The sequence below is a fragment of the Bufo bufo genome, chromosome 3 (genome assembly GCF_905171765.1).
Source record: "Bufo bufo chromosome 3, aBufBuf1.1, whole genome shotgun sequence".
In the NCBI taxonomy this organism is placed as follows: Eukaryota; Metazoa; Chordata; class Amphibia; order Anura; family Bufonidae; genus Bufo; species Bufo bufo.
The window spans coordinates 232,440,989-232,455,182 of NC_053391.1; the positions used below are offsets into that span (position 1 = coordinate 232,440,989).

Here is a 14,194-nt window from a genome sequence, read left to right on the forward strand (position 1 = left end):
TCACAAAGTTTGCTAAACTGCTTTTAGATCTTTGTTTCAGTAGTTTCTGTGACGTAGTGAAATATAATTGCACGCACGTCATACGTTACAAAGGCTTTTATCGACAATTACATGACATTTATGCAAAGAGTCAGTATTTGCAGTGTTGGCCTTTCTTTTTCAGGACCTGCAATTCGACTGGGCATGCTCTCAATCAACTTCTGGGCCAATTCCTGACTGATAGCAACCCATTCTTTCATAATCACTTCTTGGTGTTTGTCAGAAATGGTGGGTTTTTGTTTGTCCCTCCCCCCGCCTCTTGAGGATTGACCACAAGTTCTCAATGGGATTAAGATCTGGGGAGTTTCCAGGCCATGGACCCAAAATGTCAACATTTTGGTCCCCGAGCCACTTGGCTATCACTTTTGCCTTATGGCACGGTGCTCCATCGTGCTGGAAAATGCATTGTTCTTCACCAAACTGTTGTTGGATTGTTGGAAGAAGTTGCTGTTGGAGGGTGTTTTGGTACCATTCTTTATTCATGGCTGTGTTTTTGGGCAAAATTGTGAGTGATCCCACTCCCTTGGATGAGAAGCAACCCCACACATGAATGGTCTTAGGATGCTTTACTGTTGGCATGACACAGGACTGATGGTAGCGCTCACCTTTTCTTCTCCGGACAAGCCTTTTTCCAGATGTCCCAAACAATCGGAAAGAGGCTTCATCGGAGAATATGACTTTGCCCCAGTCCTCAGCAGTCAATTCCCCATACTTTCTGCAGAAGATCAATCTGTCCCTGATGTTTTTTTTGGAGAGAAGTGGCTTCTTTGCTGCCCTTCTTGACACCAGGCCATCTTCCAAAAGTCTTCACCTCACTGTGCGTGCAGATGCGCTCACACCTGCCTGCTGCCATTCCTGAGCAAGCTCTGCACTGGTGGCACTCCGATCCTGCAGCTGAATCCTCTTTAGGAGACTATCCTGGCGCTTGCTGGACTTTCTTGGACGCCCTGAAGCCTTCTTAACAAGAATTGAACCTCTTTCCTTGAAGTTCTTGATGATCCTATAAATTGTTGATTGAGGTGCAATCTTAGTAGCCACAATATCCTTGCCTGTGAAGCCATTTTTATGCAACACAATGATGGCTGCACACGTTTCTTTACAGGTCACCATGGTTAACAATGGAAGAACAATGATTTCAAGCATCACCCTCCTTTTAACATGTCAAGTCTGCCATTTTAACCCAATCAGCCTGACCTAATCTCCAGCCTTGTGCTCGTCAACATTCTCACCTGAGTTAACAAGACTATTACTGAAATGATCTCAGCAGGTCTTTTAATGACAGCAATGAAATGCAGTGGAAAGGGTTTTTTTTGGATTAAGCTAATTTTCATGGCAAAGAAGGACTATGCAATTCATCTGATCACTCTTCATAACATTTTGGAGTCTATGCAAATTGCTATTATAAAAACTTAAGCAGCAACTTTTCCAATTTCCTATATTTATGTAATTCTCAAAACTTTTGGCCACACGTGTGTGTGTGTGTATATGTGTGTGTGTGTATGTGTATGTGTATGTGTGTGTATATATATATATATATATATATATATATATATATAATTATACACACACACCTACAGGGTGGGCCATTTATATGGATACACCTTAATAAAATAAGAATGGTTGGTGATATTAACTTCCTGTTTGTGGCACATTAGTATATGTGAGGGGGGGGAAACTTTTCAAGATGGGTGACCATGGCGGCCATTTTGAATCCAACTTTAGTTTTTTCAATAGGAAGAGGGTCATGTGACACATCAAACTTATTGGGAATTTCACAAGAAAAACAATGGTGTGCTTGGTTTTAACGTAAATTTATTCTTTCATGCGTTATTTACAAGTTTCTGACCACTTATAAAATGTGTTCAATGTGCTGGCCATTGTGTTGGATTGTCAATGCAACCCTCTTCTCCCACTCTTCACACAGATAGCAACACCGCAGGAGAAATGCTAGCACAGGCTTCCAGTATCCGTAGTTTCAGGTGCTGCACATCTCGTATCTTCACAGCATAGACAATTGCCTTCAGATGACCGCAAAGATGAAATTCTAAGGGGGTCAGATCGGGAGACCTTGGGGGCCATCCACTTTCCAGGAAACTGTTCATCTAGGAATGCTCGGACCTGGCACCCATAATGTGGTGGTGCACCATCTTGCTGGAAAAACTCAGGGAACGTGCCAGCTTCAGTGCATAAAGAGGGAAACACAACATCATGTAGCAATTTCGCATATCCAGTGGCCTTGAGGTTTCCATTGGTGGAGAATGGCCCCACTATCTTTGTACCCCATATACCACACCATACCATCAATTTTTTTTGTTCCAACAGTCTTGGAGGGATGTATCCAATGTGGGTTAGTGTCAGACCAATAGCGGTGGTTTTGTTTGTTAACTTCACCATTCACATAAAAGTTTGCCTCATCACTGAACAAAATTTTCTGCGTAAACTGAGGGTCCTGTTCCAATTTTTGTTTTGCCCATTCTGCAAATTCAGTGCACCGATCTGGGTCATCCTCATTGAGATGCTGCAGTAGCTGGAGTTTGTAAGGGTGCCATTTGTGAGTAGCTAATATCCGGCGAGTGCTACGCTGTGGGCTCTTGCTGAATGAAGCTAGGGCAGCCACTGATGTTTCTTCATTAGAGACAGATTTCATGCGTCCACATTTTGGCAAATCCAACACTGAACCAGTTTCACGAAACTTGGCAAGCAGTTTGCTAACTGTAGCATGGGAGATTCAGATCGTAGGGTGTCTTGCATTGAAATCTGCTGCAATGACCCGGTTACTGCGTTCACCAGACATCAACACAATTTCTATCCGCTCCTCACGTGTTAACCTCGGCGACATGTCAATAGCTGTAAACAGAGAAACTTGTAAATAACTTATGAAAGAATAAAGTTGCATTAAAACCAAGCACACCATTGTTTTTCTTGTGAAATTCCCAATAAGTTTGACTCATGACCCTCTTCCTACTGAAAAAAAAGGTGGATTCAAAATGGCTGACTTCAAAATGGCCGCCATGGTCACCACCCATCTTGAAAAGTTTCCCCCTCACATATACTAATGTGCCACAAACAGGAAGTTAAGATCACCAACCATTCCCATTTTATTAAGGTGTATCCATATAAATGGCCCACCCTGTAGATAACTTCTGCCTGATCTCACGTCCCTGTGACGTCCACCATCCATTTGGATATCTTCTCTATCAACTTTCAATGTTTTTCTCTGAGCCTAGCATGTTGATCAGGGTTAACGGCGAATCAGGGTTCCACCCCGGAGAGGGAGCGTGAGAAAGAGACCACATCCAAGGGAGATAAATGGATGAAATTTTATTTTGATCGAGCGGAAATATGGGAAAAGTTATTGAAGCACAAATGTGGGACAAATTATTGTAGTGCAAATGTGGGACAACTTGTTTAAAGTTTAAGCATTGAATAAAAGGAGGTGGCGCGCATCAATTAGGGCTGTTTCACACGAGCGAGTCCATTGCGGGAATCGCGCTCAGTGTGTGAGTGTTATCCTCCACTCTGGACTCGCAGGAGCGCACGGCATTATCATGATTTATAATGTTATGTCCCTCTGCTTGACCTTATTTCTACAGAATCATACTGACAGCTTCATGTAGCTATGATTCTGTGGAAAAAAGGCCATGAAGAGACACATAGCATTATAAATCATGATAATGCCATGCGCTCCTGCAAGTCCAGAGCAGAGTATCACACTCGCACACGGAGCGTGATTCCCGCAATGGACTCGCTCGTGTGAACCAGCCCTTAAAGAGGACCTTTCACCGATTATTACACTATGAACTAAGTATACAGATATGTAGAGCGGCGCCCGGGGATCTCTCTACACTTACTGTTATACCTGGGCGCCGCTCCGTTCTCCCGCTATGCCCTCCGGTATCTCCGTTCACTAAGTTATGGTAGGCGGAGTCTGCCCTTGTTCTTCTGTAGTGCTGGCCAATCGCATTGCAGAGCTCACAGCCTGGGAGAACATAACCTCTCAGTCTGTGAGCTCTGCGCTGCGATTGGCCAGCGCTAGAGCAGAACAAGGGCAGACTCCGCCTACCATAACTTAGGGACTGAAATCTCCGCCTACTATAACTTGGTGAGCGGAGATACCGGAGGGCATAGCGGGAGAACGGAGCGGCGCCCAGGGATAATACTAAGTGCAGTGAGATACCCGGGCGCCGCTCTACATGTCTGTATAGTTAGTTCATAGTGTAATAATCAGTGAAAGGTCCTCTTTAAAGAGGAATTTCTGAAATTGTATTCCCTGTCAGCTATGCAGAGCAGAGGTTTATTCACGTCCAAAATTGTAAAATGTCAACCCAAGAATGTAACAGAAAAATTTGTAATTTACTAACCTGTCTACTTGGTAGATCAGGGGTATATCACACCCAAAAATTGGTGAATTTCACCTGAAACTGTAACAGACAAATTAGTGAAATGACATATAAAATATGAGGTGGAGGTCCATATGGAGTGGGAGTTTGAGGAGGCGGTGGATGTAGCGGTGTAGGTGAAAGCAGCGGTGGAGGACGAGGTAGCAAACACTGGTTTTTGGTTAATTTTTTTGATTTTAATTAGGGTACACTCCAAAAGTGTAAAATATCCAAAATACAAGAATGAGCAATTGCGCTGTAGTATCACAATGGTTGGGTAAGGCCGGTATACATGTCTATTCTGCACAAGGTACGGACAAGTCCTGTGGGATCCGTGCCTGGTTCATTTTAATGAACGTGAGCTTGTCCACATTGGCTGTGGACAGGCGGCTGCGCTTGTCTGTGAAGACGCCCCCTGCCGTGCTAAACACATGTTCAGATAATACACTAGCTGCAGGGCAGGCCAGCACCTCCAAGGCGTAAAGGCCATGTGCCCAATTTGGAGACCCAGAAGTTGAAGGGGCAGAAAAGTCATTCAGTACGTGTAGGCGTGTGCGCACATACTGCTCCACCATGTTGGTTAAATACTGCCTCCTGCTAAGACGTTCCATATCAGCTGGTGGTGCTGGTTGTTGTGGCGTGCTGACAAAGCTTTTCCACATTTCAGCCATGCTAACCCTGCCTTCTGAGGTGCTGGTGGTGCCCCAGCTGCGTTGGCGACCTCTTCCTCCTCCTCTGCCTTGTGCTTCCACTGTGCCCCCACTGTCAGGTGGGAATGCCACCAGCAGCACGTCTACCAGCGTGCGCTTGTACTCGCGCATCTTACGATCACGCTCCAGTGACGGAATTAAGGACGGTTCGTTGTCCTTGTAACTGGGATCCAGCAGCGTGGCCACCCAGTAATCAACACAAGTTAGAATGTGGGCAACTCGGCGGTCGTTGCGGAGACGCTGCAGCATGTAATCGCTCATGTGGAGATGCTTGGTGACCCAGGTGGTGGTGTTGCTGGCAGATCCTCTGTCACTCCAGAGGTGGATGAAGAGGCTGAGCCTGCAGCAGAAGATGAAGCAGGAGGAGCCAGAGACCTTTCTTAGTTTTTGAGGTGTCTACTCCACTGCAGCTCGTGCTTTGCACTTAAATGCCTGGTCATGCAGGTTGTGCTCAGGTTGAGAACGTTTATGCCTCGCTTCAGGTTCTGATTGCACAGCGTGCAAACCACTTGTGTCTTGTCGTCAGCACATTTTCTGAAGAACTGCCTCGCCAGGGAACTCCTTGGAGCTGGCTTTGGTGTGCTCGGTCCCTTGCTGCGGTGGGCAGTAGCAGGCGTACTGTCTAGGGGACGGCCGCTCCGCTTTTGCACCCTGCTCTCTCTTCTGCTGTGCTGGTGGCTCTGTGCAACCACCGCCTCTTCCTCCAAACTACACAGGTCACTTGCATGACCTTGATTCCATGTGGGGTCGAGGACCTCATCGTCCTCCACATCATCTTCCACCCAGTCTTCACCCCTGCCCTCCTTGTCGGTCTGCACACTTTCGAAAGCCCCAGCAGTTGGCACCTGTGTTTTGTCATCATCCGAGACGTGCTGCGATGGTCCTCCCATGTACTCATCTTGAAACATAAGTGGTTGGGCATCGGTGCACTCCATCTCTTCCACTTCTAGGGCAGGGATTGGTGGATGGCCCTGGGAAACCCTGCTAACAGTCATAAAAAAGCAGAGACTGCTGCATAACTTGGGACTCAGACTGCTTGGCTGATTTTTGCAAGGGGGTGAGGTGAAAGACTGATGGACATCAGCTGCAAGTGCCAACTCTGATCTTTCAGTAGGAGACTGGGTTGCTGACAGTGCCTCCAGTTCATTCACATTGTCTCCCACCCAATCTACTATCGCCTGTACATGTTCTGGCCTCACCATTTGTAGAGCTGCATTAGGCCCGACCAAATACCGCTGCAGGTTCTGTCACCTACTCTCACTTGTGGAAAGGGTTTCACTTGTGCGTGTAGCTGGCACAGATCAACCATGTCCTCTCCCTGCAACAGGAGCTCCACCAGCAGCACCACGACCTGGGCCATGTCCCTTATTTGACGCTCTCCTCATATTTCTCAAATTTAGGATCTTGCCCTAAATGGGTGTTTAATAGCAGAATAGAACGACAGTATGTAAAGGGTGTATCTCGCACGTACAGATGTAGACTAGGCCGCAATTTAACTATTTTTTTTTTTGTTGCCCAAAATGAGTGTTTTTCAAATAACTGAATAGAACCACAGTATCTAAAATGTTTGTTTAATAACAGAATATGACAGCAGTATATAACCCTTGAATTTCACACTTGCAGATGCAGCAAAGGCTGTAAAATTGTATTTTGCCCAAAAAGGGTGTTTTTAAAAACCCAGAAAATTATAGCTGTATTTCTAGCTTAAATTGCACAATGATTAATCCTGCAAAGGCACCAGATGTTGGATATTGCCAAAAATGAGTGTTTTTTCAAAGCCAGATTATTATTATTTCAGTATTTCAAGCATGGATTTGAATGTCACAAAAGCACAGATGCAGTGCTGGTGCACTGAGCTTGCATAAAATGGCCGCCGCCGCCCACCTAACAGACGGTTAAGTTTTTTTTTCCCTGGCACTGGGCTCAGGACAGGGTAAAAATATTGTGCACTGCACCCACACAACTAGATCTATGTAAATAGCTGAGTTCAATTGGAGTTCTGATAATAGATTCTCTCCTATTCTCTCCCTGAAATCACCAGCAGCAGCATCCTCTCCCTACACTAGTAACAGCAGAGTGACGTGCAGCGCTACGTGACTCCAGCTTATATAGAGCCTGGGTCACATGCTGCACTGACCAATCACAGCCATGCCATTAGCAGGGATGGCTGTGATGGCTTCTAAAGTCACACAGTTAAACGCTTGTTGATTGGCTGCTCTGCAGTCTTTCAAAAAGCGCTAAGAAATCGCCGAACATCAAACCCAAACTTTTACTGAAATTGATCGGGTCCGGGTTCCAAAAATCCTAAAGTTCGGTCCGAACCCGAACTTTACAGTTCGGGTTCGCTCAACCCTAGTGACAACCAAACTGGCCAGGGTGAGTAGCCAAACAAGCGAGCAATCAGCTCCAACACCACATGACAACACTTGACAGGGGGAGTGGGAGTGATGCTGAGCCATGCTGCTGTTAGGGATGAGAGCATGCCATAGTCGTCAACAGTGCCCACTGCTGTCTATCCTTCTGGTCCACTGTCTCTTGCATTCAGTGCTGGTGAAGCTTCCCTGCCCTTCTTCCTCCCCTTGGTGTTGGCAAACTGAAATCCTAGTGAAGCAGATGAAGCGGTCCAGACATGTTTCATTCATTTAGCCCCAATTCTAAATTCATACAGAAACACTGTAGACAGTGGAGACAGAAATTTGGGAGAATTGGATGTCCTATGTAACCTGTTGCTGTGATGGAATATTTTGTATGCAGGGCAAGGGAGGGGGGGGTGATCAAGAGTTAATTGCTATGCATGCTGAGAGATTCAGGTGCTTCATGGGCTTCTGCCACCCTCGTAAAGAAGAGTTCTCTGGATAAGCAGACATAGGTGTTTGCTGGAGGACTCCTTTAAAGAGCAAATTGAAGAGGGAGACGTTTTAATGGCTAGTTCACATGAGGGAGTCCATTACAGGACTGAGCGTGATCCTCCATTCTGGACTTGCAGGAGCGCTGGGCATTATCATGATTTATAAGGAGTCGCTGCATGACCTTACTCATACAGAATCATAGTTACAGGCACTTATCATTACAAAGAATAATGCCCTGCGCGCCTGCAAGTTCAGAATGGAGTATCACGCTCGCACACGGAGCATGATATCTGCACTACGCAGCTCTGCAGGGTGAGCGAGTGTGAGGTAACAGGGGTAGTTAATAAACCGAGGGTTGCTTTTGGTACTCACATTTTATAGAAGACCCTGGGCAGGTGTACATCAGTGATGGCGAGGCTGGCACATGGATCCTCTGGGGCACTCTCTGTGTATAGGGACCAGGCCAGGTGGTAGGTGAGGTGCCCTGGGTGTTGCAGGTTTAATGTGCCGGCGGCAAGATTCCTTTAAGTTCGTGACGCCAGTGCCGGTAACGGTGGCACACCGATTTCTTGTAGTAATAATTGAGGAACACACGTTGCAGTGAACCAAAACTTCCTTTTACTGAACAGTTTAACTATTTACAGTCTTTGGTCAGTTCCACATGTAAAAGGTGGTGACAGGCAGGCTTTACATCAAATGGCAGGCAATGTTCGTGCAAGATACTCAGAGGGTTAAACACTTACAGATCAGGCTGCACTTTTCCTCAGAATCCTGTCTGTCTTTCTCCAAGGCCCGTATGCCCTATTGCTGGCTTTATCCTTGGTTAGGGAAAACTTCCTCTCGTATATGTCTCCTTGCTTTAAATATATCCTTCTGCCCTTCAGCTCTGTTTGGCTGGAATCAACTTGGCTCTGCACTGTACTTTTATAGGAACTTAGTTTCTCAGGAGGCAGCTTCTTCTCCTGGTGGCAAGCTAGGAGCCTGGGCTATCTCGCTGCATGTCAGAAACTGCTTCTCAGCTCTTTTCTAGCTGAAGTCACTCTTGGCTCCTGACTACACACACCTATCTGGTCTGGACCTGGCTATTTATACTAGTGGGTTCCCTAGCTCCCTCTACTGTCTAGGAGGAGGAACTACACCCCTAACAGGCCTGGTACACAGGAGATAACCTAAATAACATGACAATTCACATTAAAATGCAATATAAAATACAATGACCATGTTCCACAGGAGGTGGAGAACAACTTGACCCTTGTGTAGTGCCCACCCTTACGTAGGAGGACACTACATATCTGCAGTGGACTTGCTCATGTGAAACAGCCCTAATAAGTTCACAATAAGTCCCTCTGCTTTAAATATTTCTTTAGTGTCTAACGTTTCATAACCCAATGGCTTGCTGTATACATACTGGCAGGGACAGAATGAGGCGTAGGTGAAATAGGCGGGCACCTAGGGTTGATTACAGATAAAAAATAAATTTAAAAAAAGATATAGAATATATCCGTTTAAAACTCTCATCTCTTGGCATCACAGACTTGGCCCTCTCCTGAATCGCATCATACCACAGACCAGACATATTTAGTGTCTCCCACTCTCAGACCACCTCCTCATCTTTCTGTTGGTGTCCCTCAAGGACCCCTGCTCTTCTCAATCTACATCTTCGGTCTGGGACAGCTCATAGTCCCATGGCTTTCAGTATCGCTTTTATGATGACGACAAACTAGTTTACCTCTCTGGTCCAGACATCAGCACCTTGCTATCCAGAATCCCAGAATGCCTATCTTCTATATCCTTTTCCTCACACTTTCTGAAATGTAACATGGATAAAACAGAATTTATCATCGTTCCCTCATCTTGCTCAACCCACCTAACAGACCTGTCTATCACGATCAATGGCTGCACACTCTCCCCGGTCAACCAAGTCTACTGCCTTGGAGTAACCTTGGATTCTGCCCTATCGTTCAAACCACACATCCAAGCCCTTTCCACCACCTGCTGCCTGCAACTCAAAAAATCTTTCATGCATTCCTCAACCGGGAGTCTGCAAAAATGCTTGTACATGCCCTCCTCTCCTGCCTAGACTACTGTAACATCCTCCTATGTGGCCTTCCATCTAGCACCCCACCCCTCAACTCTGCTGCCCAACTAATCCACCTCTCACCCCCATTACTTCTCTGCCAATCCCTTCACTGGCTCCCCATTACCCAGCAAATTCAGTTTAAGATGCTAACAAATACATATAAGACCATCCACAACCTGTCCTCTCCATTCATCTCTGAGCTATTTTCCCGATACATCCCCACACGTAATCTCTGATCCCTACAGGACCACCTCCTCCCCTCTTCCCACAATTTCCTCCCAAGACTTCTCCTAAACATCCCCCATACCCTGGAAATTTCTACCCCAACATATCAGACTTTCACCTACAGTGGAATCCTTCAAAAGAAACCTGAAAAGCCTACAACCTACAGTGACCCTGCTGCTATAACCCTATGACCAGCTTTACCCACTGACCTACTGTCTGCCCTCTCGGGCAGGGTCTTCTCTCCTTCTGTACCAGTTTGTAACTAGTCTTGTTCATGCTTAGTACAATTGTCTGTAGTATGTATGTATACCCCTTATCATATGACAGCGAAATGGAATGAATAGCACTTTTATTTTTTATAATTTTTTTTAATTTATTTTTTTGGTAGAATTCTAGTGTGTCCAAACTGACTCTTTCATAAAGTATGCTACTAATCTGCTTTAATTTATTTTCACAGGTTATAATCTGTGGTTGTTTTGTTCCTTTTTACTTTGGGTTTGTGCCACCTACGTTCCGAGGAGTGGTAAGTAAAAATTACTACTCCAATACTCTGTATATTTGATCTAACCCAGGCATCCTCAAACTGCGGCCCTCCAGCTGTTGTAAAACTACAACTCCCACAATGCCCTGCTGTAGGCTGATACCTGTAGACTGTTCGGGCATGCTGGGAGTTGTAGTTTTGCAACAGCTGGAGGGCCGCAGTTTGAGGATGCCTGCTGAACATTTGTGGAAGGGACTGCAGTACTTGTGGTGCCACAGGCAGAGGCTGCAGCGCATGCCCATCATTGGTTACATGACCTTTTGTGCAGCTCGGTCCCATTTAAGTCAATCTAATTGAGTTGCAGTTGCTATATAGTAGTGGCTCTCAACCTTATAACTGTAAGTACCCCTAGTGACAATCCTGCAATCATGGCTCAGGCAGCGCAATGGTGATATCATTGTGATTAGAGATGAGCGAATTTAAAAAAAAATTCGATTCGGCCAGTTCACCAATTTTTTTTATTTTTTTGACAGAATTCGGTTCAATATGAATTTATTTGCAGTGAATCGCATAAAAAAAACTATCTCCTGGCTGCAGAGAGCCTTTAGAGTGGTGTAGAACACTGTGCCTTGCAGTAACGCGCATAGGGAGTCTGCTCTGGTAGTGAAATAATACTGAGTCAGTATGACAAGCACATGACAGGCGTCTCTCTTAGAATCACTGCACACTAGTTATTTGGTCAGTTTTGGCCCCGTGACTACCCAAATAAGTTAAGTGTGAACTCAGCCTTACAGGTCAATGTTGGCGCCATGAAGAAGTGCACTCCTTTTACACCATCGTCAGCTGATTCCACATAAATGTTTACAGAACCTGTTCTATTAAATGCTTATACAAGTAGACCCCATCCCCCTACAGAGTGGAGATGGTGTAAGCAGTAAGTTTGTGTTGACGTCACTGATTAATTTGGCCTTCCTCTGATCCGTCAGAACAATAACCCCCGAAAAACAGATCCTGTCAGTGGAGCATCTCCCTTCACTCGGTCACTTCTTTTGGCTACCAAATCATAAGCCAATTCTGATGGGACCATACAGGCCTTAGAGCTGCTACACAGACTGGATCCGTTGTGAGTCTCATTTTTCCTTCCTTCTGACAGATCAGAAGAAGGGTCAAATAAATAATGTCAGCCTGGCCGAAAGGCAAAATGGTGGCCCAGTCATGAAGTGGGGAGGGTGGGAACAGAATGAGAAGTCCAGAGTAGCCCTATGACATAATGGTGAGGTGGAAACATCAGGAGGAGACCACAGAGTGGCACAATGACAGTGTGGAGGTGGCTGCAGCATCAGGAGACCAGAGTGGCCAGGTGGCAATACCAGTTACTTGATGAAGATGGTGGGTAAACGAAGGAGCACTTGGCATCAGGCAGGTGGCAGCATTATAATAGTAGCTGAGGCAGGTAGCCAGAAGAAACCAGTCTCTTTTGTCAAAGTGTTGGTGTGGCACCATGGATGATCTATTCTGATGCATCAGGCATTGGTGGGTGGAAATCCTGGCTCATCTTGACAAAGGTCAGTCTCGACATTTTGGGTGAATAGGCGAGTTATTCTTAGGGTAACTATGTCCCTATTTTTATGTAAAGGGATATTCTCAACACGCCGTTTCTTATTTACCTGCTCCCGGCGCGCTGTCCGGTTTCGGCACTCGGCAGGGGGCGGGCTCCATCTTGATTGAAGTCTTCTCCCGGCCGAGCCGCGCGCTGGACTGAACGCGCACGCCGAGGCCGCGCATGCGCCCTGGTGACTTCTTTCTCGCAATTCTACTATACTGACCAGGAAGAAATTTCCATAGCGCATGCGCGGCCTCGGTGTGCGCTTTCTGGACTGCGCCCGGCCAGCCGGGAGAAGAAAAGAAGTCGTTTGCACAAGCGCGGCAACCGCGATTTCTGAAAAGAGCGGTAGCCGTAACCAGGGGAGACGGAAGACAACAGTCAGGTAAGTATATGTTTATTTTCTTCTAAGGGGTGGGAATTAGTTAAATATATTTAGAAAAATGATCACTGTTAAATCATTAACAGATTTAACAGTGATCATTAAGATGAGAATACCCCTTTAATTTTTTATATATTTTTTTTTCCCTAGTAATTTTTGAGTTGGGTGAATTGCTCAAAATGGTGTCTATAATTTTAAAGATCAGAAGACCGTCACAGGGGCAGGAAAAATTTAAGGAAGATCACATAATCCTCTGGTGCCCCTGCAAGAGCGCCTCGGCCAGTCATTCGGGACTATAGCTGTCCCGTGTGACAGTAGGCGCTACATAATATCCCAACCGGGGAATCCATCTTAATTTCTGATCTTCTACATTCATGAGGCAGGATGTCTGTCAGATTAAAGGCACCCAATACAGTTAGATTAGATTCAAACATGCACCATGTTATGGAAGATGAGTATTTGGATTGAATGAATTAATAGATTTAGGAACAGGCTGTCAGTTAAGGAGCTCTTTCTATACTTAACTCCTTCACAACCTTCGCCATACATGTACAGCGGATGTCGGCATTTTAAAGACTGTGGCCGCTCGCAAGTGCAATGGGTGCCATAGCCTCTGGGTTTCTGCCATTTCAAACAGCAGAGGCCAGGGGAAAACATCTGCAATTAGCCATATGGCCAATTTGCAGACCTTTAACCTCTCAGATGTCATGGTCAAGCAGGCTCCCATACCCATCACTGGTATATACCAACACAGGCCTGCAAGTGGCAGCACTATATTGCTATACAGTGAATGGTGTTTTCTGTGGATAAATACCAAACACTGAATACAATTGTAATCTGATTACTAGTTATAGTCACCCAGGGTGACAAAGTTAAAGGGGAAAAAATATCACCCCTTTTTTCACAAAATTAAAATAAACCATAAACAACTTAAACAAAAATCAGAAATTACCATGTCTGAAAAGGACTGTACTATTAAAATATAAATATATTTCAGCCATATGGTGAATGGCGTAGCAGAGGAAATTCAAAATGGCCAATTCGCCTCCCAAAAGTGAATAAAACCTAATCAAAAAGTCACACTTCAAAAATAGTATCACTGAAAAGTACAGATCACCCTGCAATAAAATAAGCCCCCACACAGCTCCTACACATACTGTAAATACAAAAAAGCTAGAGGTCAGAATATGGTAAATTTTACCGGAATGCTGCTTAAAAAAAAATAATAAGACCTCATACGGGAATGTCAACGGAAAAATAAAGTTGTGACTTTGAGAAGGACAGACCTGTAATAGGAAGCTTGCATCCTGGCCCTGGCTCCCCACTACTTCTCATCCAGGCATGCAATGCTCTGCTGGGCTCCCTTGCTATAAATATCTGGTTTGACATAGCTATAGCCAATCACTGGCCTTGGCGGTTACTAGATGCCCTTAATGGCTATGTACA

The 14,194-nt window shown here is 45.4% G+C and overlaps 1 protein-coding gene across 1 annotated transcript in view; it reads left to right on the forward strand.

The window, feature by feature from the left end:
- LOC120995057 (omega-hydroxyceramide transacylase-like) overlaps positions 1-14,194 on the forward strand; it is a 95,590-nt gene that overhangs the window by 50,377 nt on the left and 31,019 nt on the right. The window contains exon 3 of the mRNA XM_040424030.1: positions 10,740-10,805. Coding sequence (XP_040279964.1) covers positions 10,740-10,805 — 66 coding nt within the window. The remainder of the gene's footprint in view (positions 1-10,739; positions 10,806-14,194) is intronic.